The following is a 17,878-nucleotide window of genomic DNA, read 5'->3' on the forward strand; positions in this document are numbered from 1 at the left end:
CCATATTGTAATTGTGGAGTTCTTTGTTTTCTTGATAATGTTAAATGTCCCTTCTTGAGTGAAAGGGGTTACATTGTTGTCAAATGAAAAGGACTGTCAGTTCTTTTACTATTTTTCTGACAGAGATGTAAGGTGACTTATGTTTGTGTAGTGGTTCCTGAGTATGATTGGATGTTCTCTGTAAGAAGAGTTTTGTTGGATGTTGGAGGGGATGGTGTTGTGGATCTTTGAGGTGCCTTTTTGTGATTTATTGATCCTGTTCAGTGTTTTGTTGAGCTGTGATGGGTCACTGCAGAGGGTCAGTGTTGTTACAACGACTTTCCAGTCTTTTGCCTCCTTTCTGTTTTTTAGCAGCTTTCATTGTTTAATTTGTGGAACCTTGTGATGGTGTCTTTTGCATGTGGGATAGGGGAATTGTGTTTGAGTTTGTCTTTGCTCTTTTTTTTTTTTTTTTTAAATAATACATCGGCAGGCAATCTCTGCTGTAAAGTTTGGGTTCTTTTGTTTCTATGTGAAATATTAATGGCGTCTCAACACTCAGCCTCAGAGTCCCGGGGGGGGGGGGCATAAATGCCCCCACCTTCCACCCCTCTCCCGGTGACGACTTGAGCTGCCTGGAACCACTGTCTGACTGTCTTCTTCTTCATTTCTGCAACATTCGTGGCCTTTCCTCTAACTTTTGCTCTGTTGAGCACCACCTCTCCTCCTCTAAACCTCACCTTCTTTCTCTAACTGAGACTCAGCTGTCTGAGGCAACTGACAGCAAACCCTTTTCTGTATCCTCCTACTTTCTCTATACTCATTTCATAGCCAAAGGTGGCTGTTGTGTATATATACGCAACGACTTATCTTCCTCTCGTGTTCCTGAACTCGATTCTTCTGAATTCTCTACACTCAGGCTTCGGCTTTCCTGTCATTCTCTGACTAAGTATATCTGTGCTGTTTACTTATCTCGTAATTCTACTGACTATCAAAAATTCTTCGACTATCTTACTTCACGATGGAACACACTCTATCCATTTCTCCTTTTTCTGAAACCTCCATTTTAGGAGATTTCAATGTTCACCACCACCTTTGGCTCTCCTCTCCTTTCACTGATCCACTTGGTGAACAAGCCTACATCTTTTCTATCCTTAATGACCTAGAGCAGCTTGTACAGCACCCTACCTGTATCCCAGACCGCCTTGGAGAGAGCTCCAACATACTTGACCTCTTCCTTACAACTAATCCTTGTGCTTACACTTTTAATCTTTTCTCTCCGTTGGGCTCCTCCGATCACCACCTTATCACCTTAACCTGTCCTATCACTCCGGTATGGCCTGTGGACCCTCCAGGGAAACGTCGTCTGTGGTATTTTGGAGCCGTGGAATGGGAGGCCCTCAGGCAGTACTTCTTTGATTTTCTGTGGAATGATTATTGCTTCCATGGCCTGGAGCCATCTGAATGTACCTTGTGCATTACGGAGGTTATTCTCTCGGGCACGGAAGCATACATTCCTTTCTCGCATCCTTTGTCTAAAGCAAGAAAGCCTTGGTTTAATCACGCTTCTTCTAATGCTGTCTGCAACAAGGAGAGGGCCTACAAAAGGTACCGGAGCCAACCCACCCCTGAATCACATCATCTTTATGTTTCTGCCCGGAATCGTGCTAAGTCTGTTCTTCACTCTGCTAAATATAATTTCATCCATACTAAATGCTCTCAACTCTCCAATTCGAATTCTTTCCACTCCTTCTGGCACCTTGCCAAAAACCTCTCTAACAACTTTACCTCATCATCCTTCCCTCCTCTTTTCTACTCGGATGATTCTGTAGCTATGTCTTCAACTGATAAAGCAGATCTCTTCACACAGACTTTCTCCTCCAATTCCACCTTAGACGATTCCGGTGCTGTTCCTTCATCACTTCACCCCTCTGACTTCCTCATGGCTGACATTAAAATTTCTTCAGCTGATGTATTTTCTGCCATCACTGGCCTCAATACTAACAAGGCATATGGGCCTGATGGAGTCCCTCCTGTTGTTCTCAAGAACTGTGCTTCTGTGCTTACACACTGCTTCGGAAAACTCTTTCGCCTTTGTCTGTCAACTTGTACCTTTCCTTCTTGCTGGAAGTTTGCTCTCATTCAGCCAGTCCCAAAGAAGGGTGACCATTCCCAACCCTCCAACTATCGTCCAATTGTTTTAACGTCCTGTATTTCAAAAGTTTCGAGTTAATTCTGAATAAAATAATTTTAAGGCATCTTTCCTATCACAATCTTCTTTCTGATCGTCAGTACGGGTTCCGTCAGCGACATTTCACTGGCGATCTTCTCACCTACCTTTCAGACTCCTGGTCATCCTCCTTTCGGGACTTTGGCGAAAGCTTTGCCATTGCACTTGACATCTCAAAGGCTTTCGATCAAGTCTGGCATAAATCTTTAATTTCCAAACTGCCTTCTTACGGTTTCTATCCTTCTATCTGTGCCTTCGTCACTAGCTTCCTTTCTGGTCGTTCTATAGCCGCTGTTGTAGACGGCCACCGTTCTTCTACTACAGTAGATCTATCAACAGTGGTGTTCCTCAGGGCTCTGTCCTATCACCATCTCTCTTCCTTTTATTCATCAATGACCTTCTAAGCTGTACCTCTAACCCTATCCACTCATACGCTGATGACTCCACCCTTCACCTTTCCATTCGGTTCCCGCAACGCCCATCTCAACAGTTACTTCAACAAACAAGGGATGAGACTATTGCACACCTAATGTCTGACTTAGTTCGTATCTCTGACTGGGGTAAAAATAATCTTGTTGTTTTTAATGCATCTTAGACTCAGTTCTTACACCTATCAACCCGACAAAATCTTCCACAGGTATACCCACTAATGTTTAATAATACTCAGCTTAATCCTGCATCATCCTTGAACATGCATGGGGTTTCATTACTTGGGACTTATCTTAGAATGATCATATTACATCTCTTGTAAAATCTGCTTCCAAGAGATTGGGTGTGCTAAGCCGACTCCGTTCTTTCTTTACCCCAGCACAATTGTTGACTCTATACAGAGGTTTTATCCGCCCCTGTGTGGAGTACAACTCTCATGTGTGGGGAGGCTCCCCACATACAGCTCTTCTCAATTAGGTGGAGTCAAAGGCTTTTCGTCTCATTAACTCTCCTCCTCTTACTGACTCCCTTCAACCTCTGTCTCTTCGCCACACTGTTGCATCTTTATCTCTTTTCTATCACTACTTTAATGATCACTGCTCCTCTGAACTGTCTGCATGCATTCCTCCACCTCTACGACGGGCGCGTAGCACCCGTCGAGCAGCAAACTCTCATCCCTTTTCTGTCCAACTCTCTAATGCAAGAGTTAACTGTTACTCTCAGTCCTTCATTTATGCAATGGGTCAACTCTGGAACTGTCTCCCTCTGTCTGTATTTCCTGCTGCCTATGATCTCCAGTCTTTCAAACGCAGTGTGTCCAGGCATTTCGAAATGAATGGATCTTGAATTTGGCTCTCTATTGTATTTTGTTTATTTCTTGGAGGAAACTGTTATTGCGGGCTCATGGCCTTTGGTTCCTTCTTCCTTGCATTAAAAAAAAAAAAAATACCATTTTTCTGTGTTAAGTATGATTTTGTTACATTTCATATTTTGCCTGGCATTATTCGTGATGGGTGTATTGTTTAGTATACTGTAGTGTGATCCTGTTTCTCAAGGAATTTTGCCCAGTCTTCATTCTTGTAGGTTGTGTAAATGATATGTGATTGTCTGGTCTGGAGTGTATTCCTGTGGTGAAGACAGGGAAGTGATCTGAAGGGAGTTTGGAATCCGTCTGCCAGATAGTGGTATGTGAGAGTGTAGGTGAACCGAATGTGATGTATGGGGGAGGAGAGGGAGCAGAGTGTTTGGTGTAGGAATAAAGTGTATTGTGTAGTGTCATCAAGACTGTACATGTTGTGAAGCTGTGATGCAATGTTGATGCCTCAGTGGGTGCTTTGATTGTGTTTTTACTAAGTAGTGTGTTTAGTGTTAGGTCCCCAGCATTGATGGAATTGTGCATCTGTGTTAGAAGGAGGGCTTAAGGTTGTACAATATTGCACTGGTATGACATTGGAGGTGTCAGGGTAGAGGGAAGAGCTTAAGGTTGTACAGTATTGCACTGGTAAAGCATTGGAGGTGTCAGGGTACAGGGAAGAGCTTAGGGTTGTACAGTACTGCAATGGTATGGCACTGGAGGTGTCAAGGGCAATATTTGTGTTAAAAATGTAACTATGCTGGGTGGCAACCACATAACCAAATTTTTGCGGCTGGTGGTTATGTGGGCAATTATGGCGTTCCAATCGGATTGAGCTGGTGAAGGTTTATATCCAAGGGTTGGTTTGGGTTTATTGCTCACATAATGCCACTCAGTGATGAGTGAGGCTGGTCACTCTCATCTTAAATGTCAGGACCAACTTGTCTAGTCCTGGCCTCCTATGCCCCTAATGGAGCAGTGTAAGATTGGATGATGAATGAATGAATGAAAATGTTGATTCCTGTTTGTGTCCAGAATTGACACTGAGAGACTGTTTCTAAAGTGGTATCATATTGGAAGAGTGATTGTGTTGTTTGTGTGTCTTGTGTAGGGGAAGGATGAATGCAGGTGATGAGGCCTCCTCCTTGGCCATCAGTTCTGTCTGTGTGTGTGTGATTGTGGATGTGGATGTTGATGTGGATTTTGGTACAGTATTGTTTTGAGTTGCTCTAGCCACATGTCTGTTGTGATTAGTAGTTTGTGTTTGTACATTGATTGATGGTTCAGTCAAAATAGAGTACATCCCCACAGTACGTGAATTTTGAGTATTCGATCCCCCTTGTATGCGAGGACCTGTTTTTTTTTTTTTTTTTCGAATTTTAGTGTACCTTTTATTAGTGCGCGAATTGAACTTCTTGTAAGCGAGACAGGCAGCGAAGAGTGGACCAAATCCAGGGTTACCCCGAGTACGCGACATTGCTCCCCCAAGAGGCGATAACGGTAGCCTATGCTCCACTGACCTTTAGCCATATTCTTGTTGGTTTAGTTAAGCCATATCCTTATTGATTTACCTAGTAAAGCCATAATCTTGTTGATTTACTTCATCTTAGGTAATATGTCTTAGATAGTTTCCCTGTACAGTACAATCCTTATGTCTGAAAAGCATCTCGAGTGTTGCCCATGAAGGGGGGTGCCGCCCATATGTAATTTTTCCCATAAGTTTATGTCTTCAGAGTACGTGAATTCCTAGTACGCGACGTCCTCTGCCGCCTATATAGGCACATACTGGGGGATGTATTGTACAACCATTCTTTGCAGTGGTTGCATTTGAATGAGTAGTGTTTGTGTGCAATGTGAGTTTAACATACTGCACGTGTGTATGTTTGTGGCCAGAATTGGTGTAAATACTGAATTAAATTTCATAAGGTCATTGAATGTTCAGGCATCACTTTTATCTTTGTATATTTTACAGGTAATGTTGGAACCTGGGAAGCTGGAGGAAGCAAAGGAGTTGAGAGAAGAGGGAATGTTGGAGGCAGAGGGTGTGTTAGATGGTAGCAAGACGAGTATAGGAGAGCCCAGCCTGTGTACGGTACTGGGGAGATCCAACCTCCTGCCATCATCACCTGTATCATTGCTGCCAGGCTCCTCCCCTGTCTTACATCCACCAGACAGTGTCATCATCCATCCACCTGACAGTGCTGTCCTTCATCCACCAGGCACTGCTGTTCTGCATTCGTCTGACTCTGGTGTGCTACATCCACCCGACACTGCAGTACTCCTTCCTTCCGACACCACCATTCTCCAGTCCCCTGATGCTGTTGTTCTTCAGTCACCAGATACAGACATTCTGCAACCACCCAGTACACCCGTCCTACACCAGGCAGACATGACCCCCATTAGCACATCCCTACAGACCCAAGGCATGACACCCTTACACCCCAACCTGCATGAACACAAGGTGGTGGAGGTGGTGACGGAAGTTGAGGACCCAAGGGTACCACACTCAGCCTCAGAGTGTCAGCCAGGCACTGACACACACACAATGGTGGTGCTGTCATCCGTACATGCACCTCAGGAGTTTATACCCATAAGTGCCACTGAGAACACCACTATTGAACCCAGGAATACCGTCATGGATGAGGCACAGCATCAGGAGGGAGAAAGGGTTCTTAGTCATGCAACCTGGTAGTTGTCTTCATCATCATCATCTTTATCATCATTGTTATTAGCACCAGCAGCATCCATCCATCCATCTATCATCCAATCCTATGTTGCCCCAAGAGGAGCATAGATGCCTTGGGCTAGGCAAGTTGGTCCTGACATTTAAGATGAGAGTGACCAGCCTCACTCATCCCCGAGTGACATTACATGAGCAGTAAACTCCAAGAGTGTGTGTGTGTGTGTGTATATACAGTACAGTCCCTGCTATCCGGTATCCAGACAAACAGAATACTCAGAAAAACGGGAAAATTCAAGGGCTGGTAAAAACGTCAGTAAGTTATAACTGTGCGCCATTTTGAATGGACCACCAAACCGCCGTTTTATCGTGTCAAGCGAGGATGGGTGAAGTCGGACGAAGCGAGGTGAAGGCATTTCTGGCTAATGTAAATCCCTAGTAAATCTTCTTAACCAGCCCTCCTCTTCCCTCATTCCCCTATTTGAATTCAGTCATCCTCCACAATTTCCACAAATCAAAAGTCTGCTTTTTACCACCAGACAGTAAGCAAGCTCCCTTGCTGTTGTGTTGCTCTGTTGGATGGTAATTTCAACACTCCAAAATGCCTAAAGAGCAAACTAAACGTAAGCATGTCGTGCTTACCTTAAAACAGAAGCTGTACATATGCAATAGACTTGAAAAAGGCAATCATTATAAAACACTGATGACCGAATATAATGTAGGAAATCCAACGATTTATGATATCAAGGCCCAAGCATCCAAGCTCAATGATTTTTTCATGAAAAGCGAGACAAGTCCTTTGAAAAAAGGCATACTCTTCATCATTCGAGTGGTTTTGCTTAGAAAGATCTAGGGGAGCACCTATTTCTGGTCCTCTTATACAAGAAAAAGCAAGAGAGTTTCACAGTAAAATGAATACAGAAGTCGAATGTGGTTTCAGTGTTGGATGGTTAAATCGTTTCAAAGACAGGCATGGAATTTGTAAACCAGACATCTCGGGAGAGAGCAAATCAGCAAACGCCGGTGTTTTTCTTCCTAATGGACCGACTCTAACTTGCACCACATAAATTCATCTTAGAACGCATGTATGCTGGCAGAGATGAAAAAAACAAAAATAATAGGAATGAAGGTTTACTTTGTTGGAAGAAAAATAAATATATATGCTTGCACTTCATATGTACATCATGTATTTTATTTTGTGCAGAACAGCTGATTGGCGGCGGGTGAAGGGTGGAATGGTGGAGGTCAGTCGGGGGCCTCGGGGCCGGGACCGTAAACAAAGCTTGTGTGGGGGCACAGGTGTGATAATTCTACAGTGCAGTCTTAACATCAGTTCACCAATAAATGTTCAAGATTTTATTTCTTTATTTTTCCACTTTTATGAGTACAGTACATACAACAAATACTTCGGTAGTTAACAGAATGGTGCAAACCAGTGGCGGAATGGTGGCGGTCAGTCAGGGCCGGGACCGTAAACAAAGCTGATGTGGGGGCACAGGTGTCGTGATAATATACCAATAAATATTCAGGATTTTATTTCTTTAGTTTTCCACATTTGTGAGTACAGTACATACAAGAAATTATTCGGTAGTTAACAGAATGAACTTGTGCATTTTGCAGTACCGGTACTGCAAGGCATTGCATGCATGTGCATTATGACCATGGTGTGTGTTTATGAGGCAATATTTCTGGTGGAATCTCTTAGTGTGTCCCCTGATGTGAGTGGTGAGTACCTGAATTGTATTTGCTGCTGTGATAATTATCGCCTTTGTATAGATTTGAATATCAGAACTACGGGAAAAATCTGTAACCGGGAAGGTAAATTCCCCAAGCCGCCTGGTTAACTGGGATTGTACTGTATATATATATATATATGTACACACACAGTAGAACCTCTTTGGTCCGGACCCCTTTAATCCGGATTTCTGTTAATTCGGACAAAATTTAAAAATAATAAGCTCCAAAAATATGCTGAAAGTAATTCTAAAGTCATTTTCAGTATCGGCGTGGAAAGCGATTGTCATTCGTTTAGTCTTGGATCACGCTAGGTCGCAACATGGGCGCCTGTTTAAACACACGCTAGCATTCGTTCCATCAACCAGTTCACCAACCATTTATATTTTTATGCTGTATTTCAAAAGTTAATCCTCCTTATCATGCCCCTTGATGCAAGTGTAGCTTCTGCAATGAATAAAGGTGTTAAAAGGAGGAGTTTCGTTTTCGTTTTTTTCGTTTTCGTTTTTAAAGGCTCCAACATGTTTGCATGTGTCGGCCTTGGTCACCTAATGGCGGCTCTCCACGCTGCACGATCCATTGCAGCCTCCCTGTTCAGTCCCTTAACCCTAAGGTCACACTTAATGACCTCGTCCCATGTCTTTCTCGGTTTACCCCTCATAACCCCACCCCCAGTATTAACACTTCTCACCTTCCTCACCCAATTATCATCCCCCATCCTCTCCACATGTCCAAACCACCTCAATCTACCTCTCCTCATCACAACACCAATACACTCCAGTCCCATCCTACCTCTCAACTCTTCCATTGTAAACCCAGCCCCTCCAGGCCATGGACGCAGGGATGCACTGCACATCCACCTAATCATTGTCATTTCTGTATGTCTGAGCCGGCGAATGTCTTCCTCCTTCACTGCCCAGGTCTCACTGCCATACAGCATTACACTCCTAACACATGCTGCATACAAAGACCCCTTAGCACGTAGGGAGAGCCCTCTCAATGTCAGGAGAGGCAAGAGCTCCCTGAACTTCTTCCAACCACTTCTCACCCTAGCCACAGAGCTAGCTCCAGCCCCACCTCCAGCACACAACATGTCTCCCAAATAACAAAACTCTTCCACACACTCAAGAGATTCACCAGCAAGTTCAATCCTTTCACGTCTGACAATCTCCACCTGCTCACCCAGGCACGCCAAACACATAAAATCAGCATTATCTCGCAGTCTACCTCTGATAACACTACATCTCTTATGCACCCACTTATCACACACACCGCACAAGATGGAATTACTTCCCACGCCCTTGTGGCAAACTGCACATAGCCACTCTCCCTCGTCTTTGACAGTACCGCCACCAAACCTAGATATCATCACTTTTGTTTTATCTGCATTTACCCTTAAACCCTTTTGCCCCATACCATCTCTCCACTTCCTAAACCTTTCCTCCGCCTCCCTTTCATTCTCTGCAATCAACACCAAATCATCAGCGTACAACAACTCCCACGGGAGTCTGTTTCTAAAGTCACGTGAAAGGGCTTCAAGTACCATGATAAACAACATGGGACTCAAGACTGACCCCTGATGCACACCAACATTCACGGAAAACTCGTCACTCAAATCTCCATTCACTCTCACCTGGGTGTGAGCACCCACATACATGGCCATAACCACCCACATACATGGCCATAACCACCCTAACCAGCCACTCCTCCAAGCCAAGCTTTCTCATTGCCCACTTCACCACTTCTCTGGGGACTCTGTCAAAGGCCTTTTCCAAATCAACAAAAACAAAATAAAGATCCCTTCTCCTACCAATATATTTTTCCTGAAGCTGTCGAACAATGAATATGGCATCAGTGGTCCCCCTACCTGGCATAAACCCAAACTGCATCTCATCAATATTCACTCTTTCTCTAATCATACCTTCTAAAACTCTCTCCATTACCTTCATTATCTGATCTAAAAGCTTTATACCTCTATAATTTCCTCTTTCCAGGGCATCACCCTTCCCTTTATACACATTTACAATTACACTCTTCAGCCAATCATCTGGGACAACACATTCATAAATAATCCTGTTTATCAGGTCAGTGACTAAACTCACCCCTATATCGCCTGAGGCCTTCAACATTTCGGCAGTCAACCCAGACACACCTGCTGCCTTCCCCACCCTCATCCTGCCTATTGCCTCACTCACAGTAGCAGTATCAATCAAAGGCCAAGGGCCAGACACTGGATCTGCTGGCTCCAAACCTTCTCTGTCCCAGTCAAACTCCTCATTCAACAACCGGTTATAATGCTTTCTCCATGCATCTTTAATATCCTCACTATTCACCACTACCCTTCCTTCATCATTCTTCACACACTGCTCACCTATGATATCCCGATTATCCCTCTTCACTTGACCTGCCACCCTAAATATATTTTTCCTTTCCCCATGAGTTAGGTTATCAAGGAGTTTGCGTACACAAAAATGGGTCAGAATATTCTGCAGTGTTTAGTGATTACTGTAGGTTATTTTTTGTACTTAAATGTGCTTTACTTGTACATCAAACATTAGCTTCTTGCCCATATGGGCGTTATCAATATGCCAAAGATGACAATGTATTTTTTGCCTACATATGTTTTATTTTTATTCCAAATATTACAGTTAATTAATTAATTTATTTTTTTCCTTACACGGGCCTTAGTCACTTACTACAATTTAAAATGTAGGCTAGTTTCTTGTCATGGCCTTACCTGTAAATTATGCAATACAAAACTATCGTACATGATTAGTTTGGTTATTTTAGCATCCTTTCATCTTTTGCAGTTACATAGGGTTGACATATGCCACATATGTTAATAATTAACAAACACACCATATGTAGATAGTTTTTGGTATGAACTGGAGATTACCCTGATGGTCCAGACAATCTGCTAATTTGGACAACCCTTCCCCCCATATAGTCCGAATGAGAGAGGTTCTACTTATACTGTATATATATATATATATTCTGGTATATAATCATCATCATCATCCGGACCTCCTTTCCCACCCAAGGGCAGGGTGAGGAGTAGCAATGTCCAGACAGCCCAAACTTGCCCAATCCAATGGGCCATGCTTCCATTCGCTCACCATTCAAGACCCCAGAATCCTGGCTCTATCTAATATGCCAAAAACATTCACCACGTTCTGTAACTTCACATAAACGTATCCATCCATCCATCCATCATCCAATCCTACATTGCCCCATGAGAAGCATAGGAGCTCAGGGCTAGGCAGTTGGTCCCGACATTTAAGATGAGAGTGACCAGCCTCACTCATCCCTGAGTGGCATTACATGAGCAATCAACCCCAACCACACCTTGAATATAACCTTCACCGGCTCAATCCAATTGGAACGCAATAATTACCCACTAAACCACCAGGCGCCAAAATTTTGTTATATGTTTACCACCCAGCATAGTAAATGGTTTCCTGGTGTACAGGAAACCATTTGGCTTGTCACTCAATGTAGTCATCCACAGGCAGAAGGAAGGGGAAAGAATGAAGGAAAGAAAGACAGAAGAGAGAGTGTAAAGTTACCCGTAGGCAGAAGGACAAGGAAAGACAGAAGAGGATGGAAGGAAGGAAGGATGGAGGAGAGGAAAGGGCAGACACCCGACAGCAGCACTACATTGAGTGAGTGGACGGTGAGTGCCCCCACCTACCACAAATAAACTTATCCAATAGATTCAGTCCAGACGCTGTCACATTAAAAAGGGGTGCCAAATCCCAGATCATGTGCTTCTTCTCACAACATTGATCCAGCAAGCTCAATCTTTTGTCAGTCCCATAGCCTCACTGATTTCCAAACCTCTCTTCCCCACACACTCATCCACCATATCCCTCCACCTCCTCCTTGGCCTACCTCACCTCCTCCCTCCATCATATTCGCTCAGATATATCTTTTTCACCACTCATTTGTTATCCATTCTCTCCACATGACCATACCATCTCAGTACACTCTCTTCGATTCTGGGGTCCACCGACTTCCTCACTCCACACCTTTCATGAATCACATTATTTCATATTCCATCCACTCTATTCCACATACATTCCTCAGCAGTCCCATCTCCACTGCACTCACTCTTGACTTTTCATTTTCATGTCACACCATAGTCTCACATCCATATGTTAAAATTGGGACTATCACTCCATCATGTAAGCCTCATGCAACTGCAACACTCAAGCCACTTTTTCTTATCAAGGTCTTCATTTCATCAGCTACTCTCTTTCCTTGTGTCTCTCTACTTTCCACTTCTTTTGCACATTTTCCTCTCTTTTCTATCACTGTACCCAGGTATTTGAACTCTCTCACGAATTCCAGTCTCTCTCCAATCACTCTAACATCACACTGGGAGTCACCTTCTCTCTCAATAACCATCACTTTACTCTTTTCTACATTTACTTTCAAGGCACGACACTCACAGACATCAGTAAGACTCTGCACTAGTCTACCAAGTTCTTCCGGTATTTGCAAGTAGTATTGCATCATCAGCATAAAACAAATTTGAGATATTCCATCCATCACCATTCATTACCAATGCCATCCCCCTCTACATTACTCGTGTTTTTACTTCTCTCATCACCCCATCCATATATGTATATTGAACAACCATGGAGACATCACACAACCTTGTCACACGCCCACACTGATCGTGAACCATTCATTTAGATGCCCAATAACCTTTACACATGATTATGTATGTGTGGATGACAGGATGAGAAGTTGTGTAATGGATGCAAGAGTATATAGAGGTTGGGGGAGTGGACTCTCTGACCACTACTTGGTGGTTGTCAGAATCAGTGTCCAAACGAAATGGAGAAATAGAAGAAGGGAAGGACAGGAGGAAGTAGTGTATGCATGGAGGGTGGAAAGGTTACAAGAGGATGAGAAAAAGGTAGAATATAAGAGGGAAGTGGACGAGCGATTGGGTAAATATGGATTGGAGCAGATGGGGGACGTTGAAGGTGTGTGCAAGATATTCACAGAAGAAATCTGTACAGCATGTGACATGGTGTGGGGGGTGAAGAGAAGATGAAAGGGGGTACAGGGAACAGCATGTTGGACTGAAGAGGTGAGAGAGGCTTTGGCACAAAAGAAGAAAGCATATAGTGAGTGGATGAGAAACAGGGGCATGGAAGAAGTTGAGAGACAGAAGAGAGAGTTGTATGTAGAGAGGAAGAGAGAGGTGAAAATATTAGTAAGAGAGAGTAAGAAGGGAGTGGATGAGGAATTTGCAAGGAATTTGAGTGTAAAGTGGAGGGAATGTAAGAAAATGTTCTGGAAGGAGGTAAAAAGAGTTAGACAGGGTGCCAAAGAAGTTAGTTGGGGAGTGAAGATAAAAATGGTAGATTAGTAGTGGAGAAGGGAGAAAAAGTGAATAGATGGAGAGAACACTTTAAGGAATTGTTGAACATAGAGAATGAAAGTAATGCGAGTATAAGTGGCTGGGGAATGCTGGGAGACGGAGGGATGTGAGAAGAGAGGAAGAAATCAGTAGGATGGAAGTTGTGGAAGCAATGAAGAAAGTTAAAATGGGGAAAGCCCCAGGAATTGATGGAATGTGTGGTGATATGCTGAAGCATGGGGGAGAGATAGTAGTAGAATGGATGTGGAAGATGTGCAGATTGGCCTGGGATGAATTTGAAGTCCCGAAGGATTGGAAGTATAATTAATCCCCCGTACAAAGGAAAAGGGGAAAAAGAAGTATGTGGTAATCATTGAGGGATTTGTCTTCTTACTGTAATAGGAAAAATATGTGTTAGGATACGTACTGATAGAGTTAGGGAAATAACAGAGGAATTAGTTGGAGAAGAACAGGGAGGCTATAGGAAGGGAAGAGGTTATGTAGATCAGATATTCATGCTTAGAACTCTTGTGGAAAAGTTTCTAGGGAAGGGGAGAGAAGTTGTATGTGGCCTTCATGGATTTGGAGGAAGCATATATCAGGGTGGATAGACAAGGATTGTGGATTTTATTAAGAATATATGGGATAGATGGGAAGCTGTTGAATGCCGTGAAGATTATGTATGAGGGTGCTAAGGTTGCAGTGTGTGTGGATAGTGAATTGAGTGAATTTTTCTATTTGAAGGTTGGATTGAAACAGGGATGTGTCATGTCTCCATGATCGTTCAGTCTGTATATGGATGGGGCTGTAAAACAGATACAAGGTAGGGCAGTGGATGTTGGAGCTGCCCTAATGAGAGAGGGCAGCATTTGGAAACTCCCTGTACTGTTGTTTGCAGATGATACTGTGTTGTTAAGTGAAGACAAAGGCTTGGTGGATGAGTTTGGGAGAGTATGTAAGAAACGGAATTTAAAGGTGAATGTAGGGAAAAGTAAAGTTATGGTCTTTGAGAGAAGTGAAGGCAGTGAATGTACAGTGAGGTTGGATGAGGAGGAAATGGAAAATGTGAGTGCATTTAAGTACTTGGGTAGTGTGAGGAGTAAGAATGGAAGTTTAGAGGGCGAAATGCTTGAAAGGGTACATCAAGGAAGAAAGGTTGCTGTTTCCTTAAAAGCAGTGATAAGAAACAGGGAATTGAGCATGGAAGCGAAAAAGTTACTGCATGACAGTATTGTGATACCAACTCTAACATATGGAAGTGAAGCCTGGACCTCGTTGGAGGGACAGAAGTCAAGAGTGAGAGCAGTAGAAATGAGTTATTTGAGAGGAGCATGTAGAGCCACGTGGAGAGAGAAACTGTCAAATGAGGAAGTGAAGGATCATTGTGATGTGGATGTGATAGGAAGCATTAGGAGAAACACATTGAAGTGGTTTGGCCATATGGAGAGGATGGAGAGTGAGAGACTATCGAGGAGAGTGTATGTGAGTGAGCAAGAGGGGGGGTAGGGAGGGGGAGGCCAAGGATGAGATGGAGGGAGAGGTATATGAGAGAGGGGGGTGTGAGCTGTGAGCAGGGCAGTTAAATGACGGGGGACAGGGCGACATGGAGGCAATTTGTTTGTGGCCACCCCTTACGGGATTAAGTTGTCTGGCAATAGATAGATAGATAGACATGCTTCACCATCCATCCATCCATCTTCCAATCCTATGTCGCCTCATGGGGAACATAGGAGCTCGGGGGTAGGCAGTTTGATCTTGATATTTAAGATGAGAGTGACCAGCCTCACTCATCCCTGAGTGGCATTACATGAGGAATACCCCAGCCACCCCTTAAATATAAACCTACACAGGCTCAATCCAACTTGAGCACCTTAATTACTCACTAAACCACCAGGCTCCATAATTTGGTTATATGGTTACCACCCAGCGTAGTAAATTGTTTCTTGGTGTACAGAAAACCATTTGGCTTGTCAGTCAGTGTAGAGTCACCTACAGGCAGAAGGAAGAGGAAAGAAAGAAGGAAGGAAAGACAGAAGAGGGAGAGTAAAGTCACCCATAGGCAGAAGAACGAGGAAACAATGAAGGAAAGAAAGACACAAGAGGAAGGAAAGAAGAGAGGAAAGGACAGACACCCAATGCAGCATACATCGAGTGAGTGGATGGTGAGCGCCTCCATCTACCACTGTACTTCACTGCCATCATAGAAACTCATGATGGCACCTAGTAGCTTACCATCTACGCAGTACATATGCAGAACCTTCCACAGTCCTTCTCTGTCCACTTTGTCGTATGCTTTTTCCAGACACATGAATGCCATAAATACCTTATAGTCCTTCTCACAAGCCTTCTCTGCTATCTGTCTCACTGCAGATATTTGATCCACACATCGTCTGCCACTCCTGAATCCACTCTGTTCATCACTCACTAGAACTTCTGACATCTCTCTTACCTTCTGGATAATAATTCTTCCATATATCTTCCCTACCACACTCAAGAAACTTATACCTCGATAATTCTTCCACTGACTTTGCTCATCATAGTTTTGTACAAGGGTACATACATAGACTTTTTCCACTCTGCTGACACAGTTTCACTCATCCATGCCTTCTTACATATCTCCAACAAGCACTTAATTCCACTCTCTCCACTACATTTAATCATCTCTGCGTACAACTCATCAACCCCAGCTGCTTTCCCATTTTTCAGCTGCTTCACAGCACTCTTCATCTGTGCGAGTGTCACGTTTCCTGGCACTGCTTTCCTTCTCTGCACATCCCCAAAACCAATCATGCCCCAAAACCAATCATGTTTACAGCCGTTCTGCTCTCTCTACTCCCATTCATCAGGCTTTCAAAATTCTTTCCATCTGGTCCTTACTTCATCCCCATGGGTTACGAGTAGTAATCCACCACCTACATAGTTCACACCTTCACATTTCTTTCCGGTTTCACTTCTACATTTCTGCACCTCTTTCCAGAATAACTTCCTATTTTCAGAGTAGTTTGCATTCATTTTTCTTCGTAGATCATTTACCTCCTCCTTTTTCCTCTTCACTAGTCTCTTTATGTTCTTCTTGCTCTCAATATATTCAGTTCTTATTTCAGTTGAGCCCTAGTCATGTAACCATTCTAGCCACTTTTTCCTCTTTTCCTCCACTGCTCTCTTAACCTCTTCATCCCATCACGCTATACCTTTCTTCTTTGTTGTTACTCTTGCCACACCACACACCACTTTAGCATTCCTAACTAAGCAATCCCTATAAGCATTTCACAGGCTGTTCAGATCCATTTCAGTCCAATTCACTGATTCTAACTCCTCTCCTACTTTGGTCCTGTATTCATCTGCCATTTCTTTGATCCTTAGCTTCTTGACTTTCAGTCTTTCTCCCTGACTGCTCCTCTCTTTCTTAGTCCACCCCACTCCTTTCAGCTTGATCTTGCATACCATAGTTATATGATCTGACAGACCACCACATCGTCCTCTCACGACCCTCATATCAGCAACCATTCCCAGCATCGACCTCTCTTCGAGCACGTACTCAATCAGGCTCCTTTCAACACGATCCCCATTCCCTTTATACCATGTATATACTGTATATGTGCATCTTTGTTTTTCAAATACGAGTTACAAATGCACAACTTCTTTTCCTCACGTATCTTTCAGTCTCTTCCCACTACCATGTTCTCCTGGTACAGGTGGGTTCCGAACTTACGAGCTAATTTGGAGCAAGGTTTTGCTCGTGGGCTGAATTCTCGTTCAACGAAGTGATGAACTTATGGGAAAATAGGATTAGGGAGCAAGGCCTCCAAGCAACCTCCCCCCAAACCACCAGAACTGACTTTCTGATCATTTTAAGCTGGAATAAAGAGTTAATAAAAGAGGGTAATACATCTGAAATACAAAGACAGCATTAATTTAAGCAGAATAACATAAATTAGGGGTAAAATAGGGATGGGGTGAACAACCAGCCAAGTAACCTCCACCGACCACCAACACTTGTGACAATTTTAAGCAGGAATAAAGGGTTAATACACATGAAATACAAATACCCTCGTATCGATTCTCGTAAATTGAGATATTGGGGGATTTTACCTGCTCGTAAAACAGGCAGTGGTGCAAATTTCAAGACCTCTTACAGTACTGTATTTACAAATTGTCGTTAAGCAGTTGCTCGTTAACTGGGACTTGGCTGTATTCCATAACAACCCATTATGTTGTCCTCACTGCTATTGCCTACTCTTCCATTAATATTGCCCATTATTATCACTTTATAGCTCCTGGGCATTAATTTTCCCCCACTGCTTCATCCATCTTATCCCAAAACCTGTTTTTCCTTCTCTCTTTCACTCCTGTCCTCACACGGTGCACATGCTACAATCACCTCCACTTTCACCCTCTCAAACTTGAACATGACATACATACATCTTGAGCTGACACATTTGTAATCTCTCATTCCACTCTGCCACACCTCATTCATCAACAAAGCAACTCTTTTCTTGCATCTTCCTTGCCCATTCATGCCTGATCTTACACAGCCCTCCCACCCCTCCACCTCACACCCTGTCACCTTTGTTTCACATGATGCCATCACGGCATATC

The 17,878-nt window shown here is 43.4% G+C and overlaps 1 protein-coding gene across 1 annotated transcript in view; it reads left to right on the top strand.

Annotated features, from left to right (window-relative positions):
- LOC145396350 (uncharacterized) overlaps positions 1-6,183 on the top strand; it is a 172,468-nt gene extending 166,285 nt beyond the window's left edge. The window contains exon 9 of the mRNA XM_080269742.1: positions 5,464-6,183. Within this exon, the coding sequence (XP_080125868.1) occupies positions 5,464-6,183 (720 nt within the window). The remainder of the gene's footprint in view (positions 1-5,463) is intronic.
- Positions 6,184-17,878: the final 11,695 nt, after the last annotated feature.

The sequence above is a fragment of the Coenobita brevimanus genome, chromosome 37 (assembly GCF_032717465.1).
Source record: "Coenobita brevimanus isolate Jiangsu-jjx chromosome 37, ASM3271746v2, whole genome shotgun sequence".
Lineage (NCBI taxonomy): Eukaryota > Metazoa > Arthropoda > Malacostraca > Decapoda > Coenobitidae > Coenobita > Coenobita brevimanus.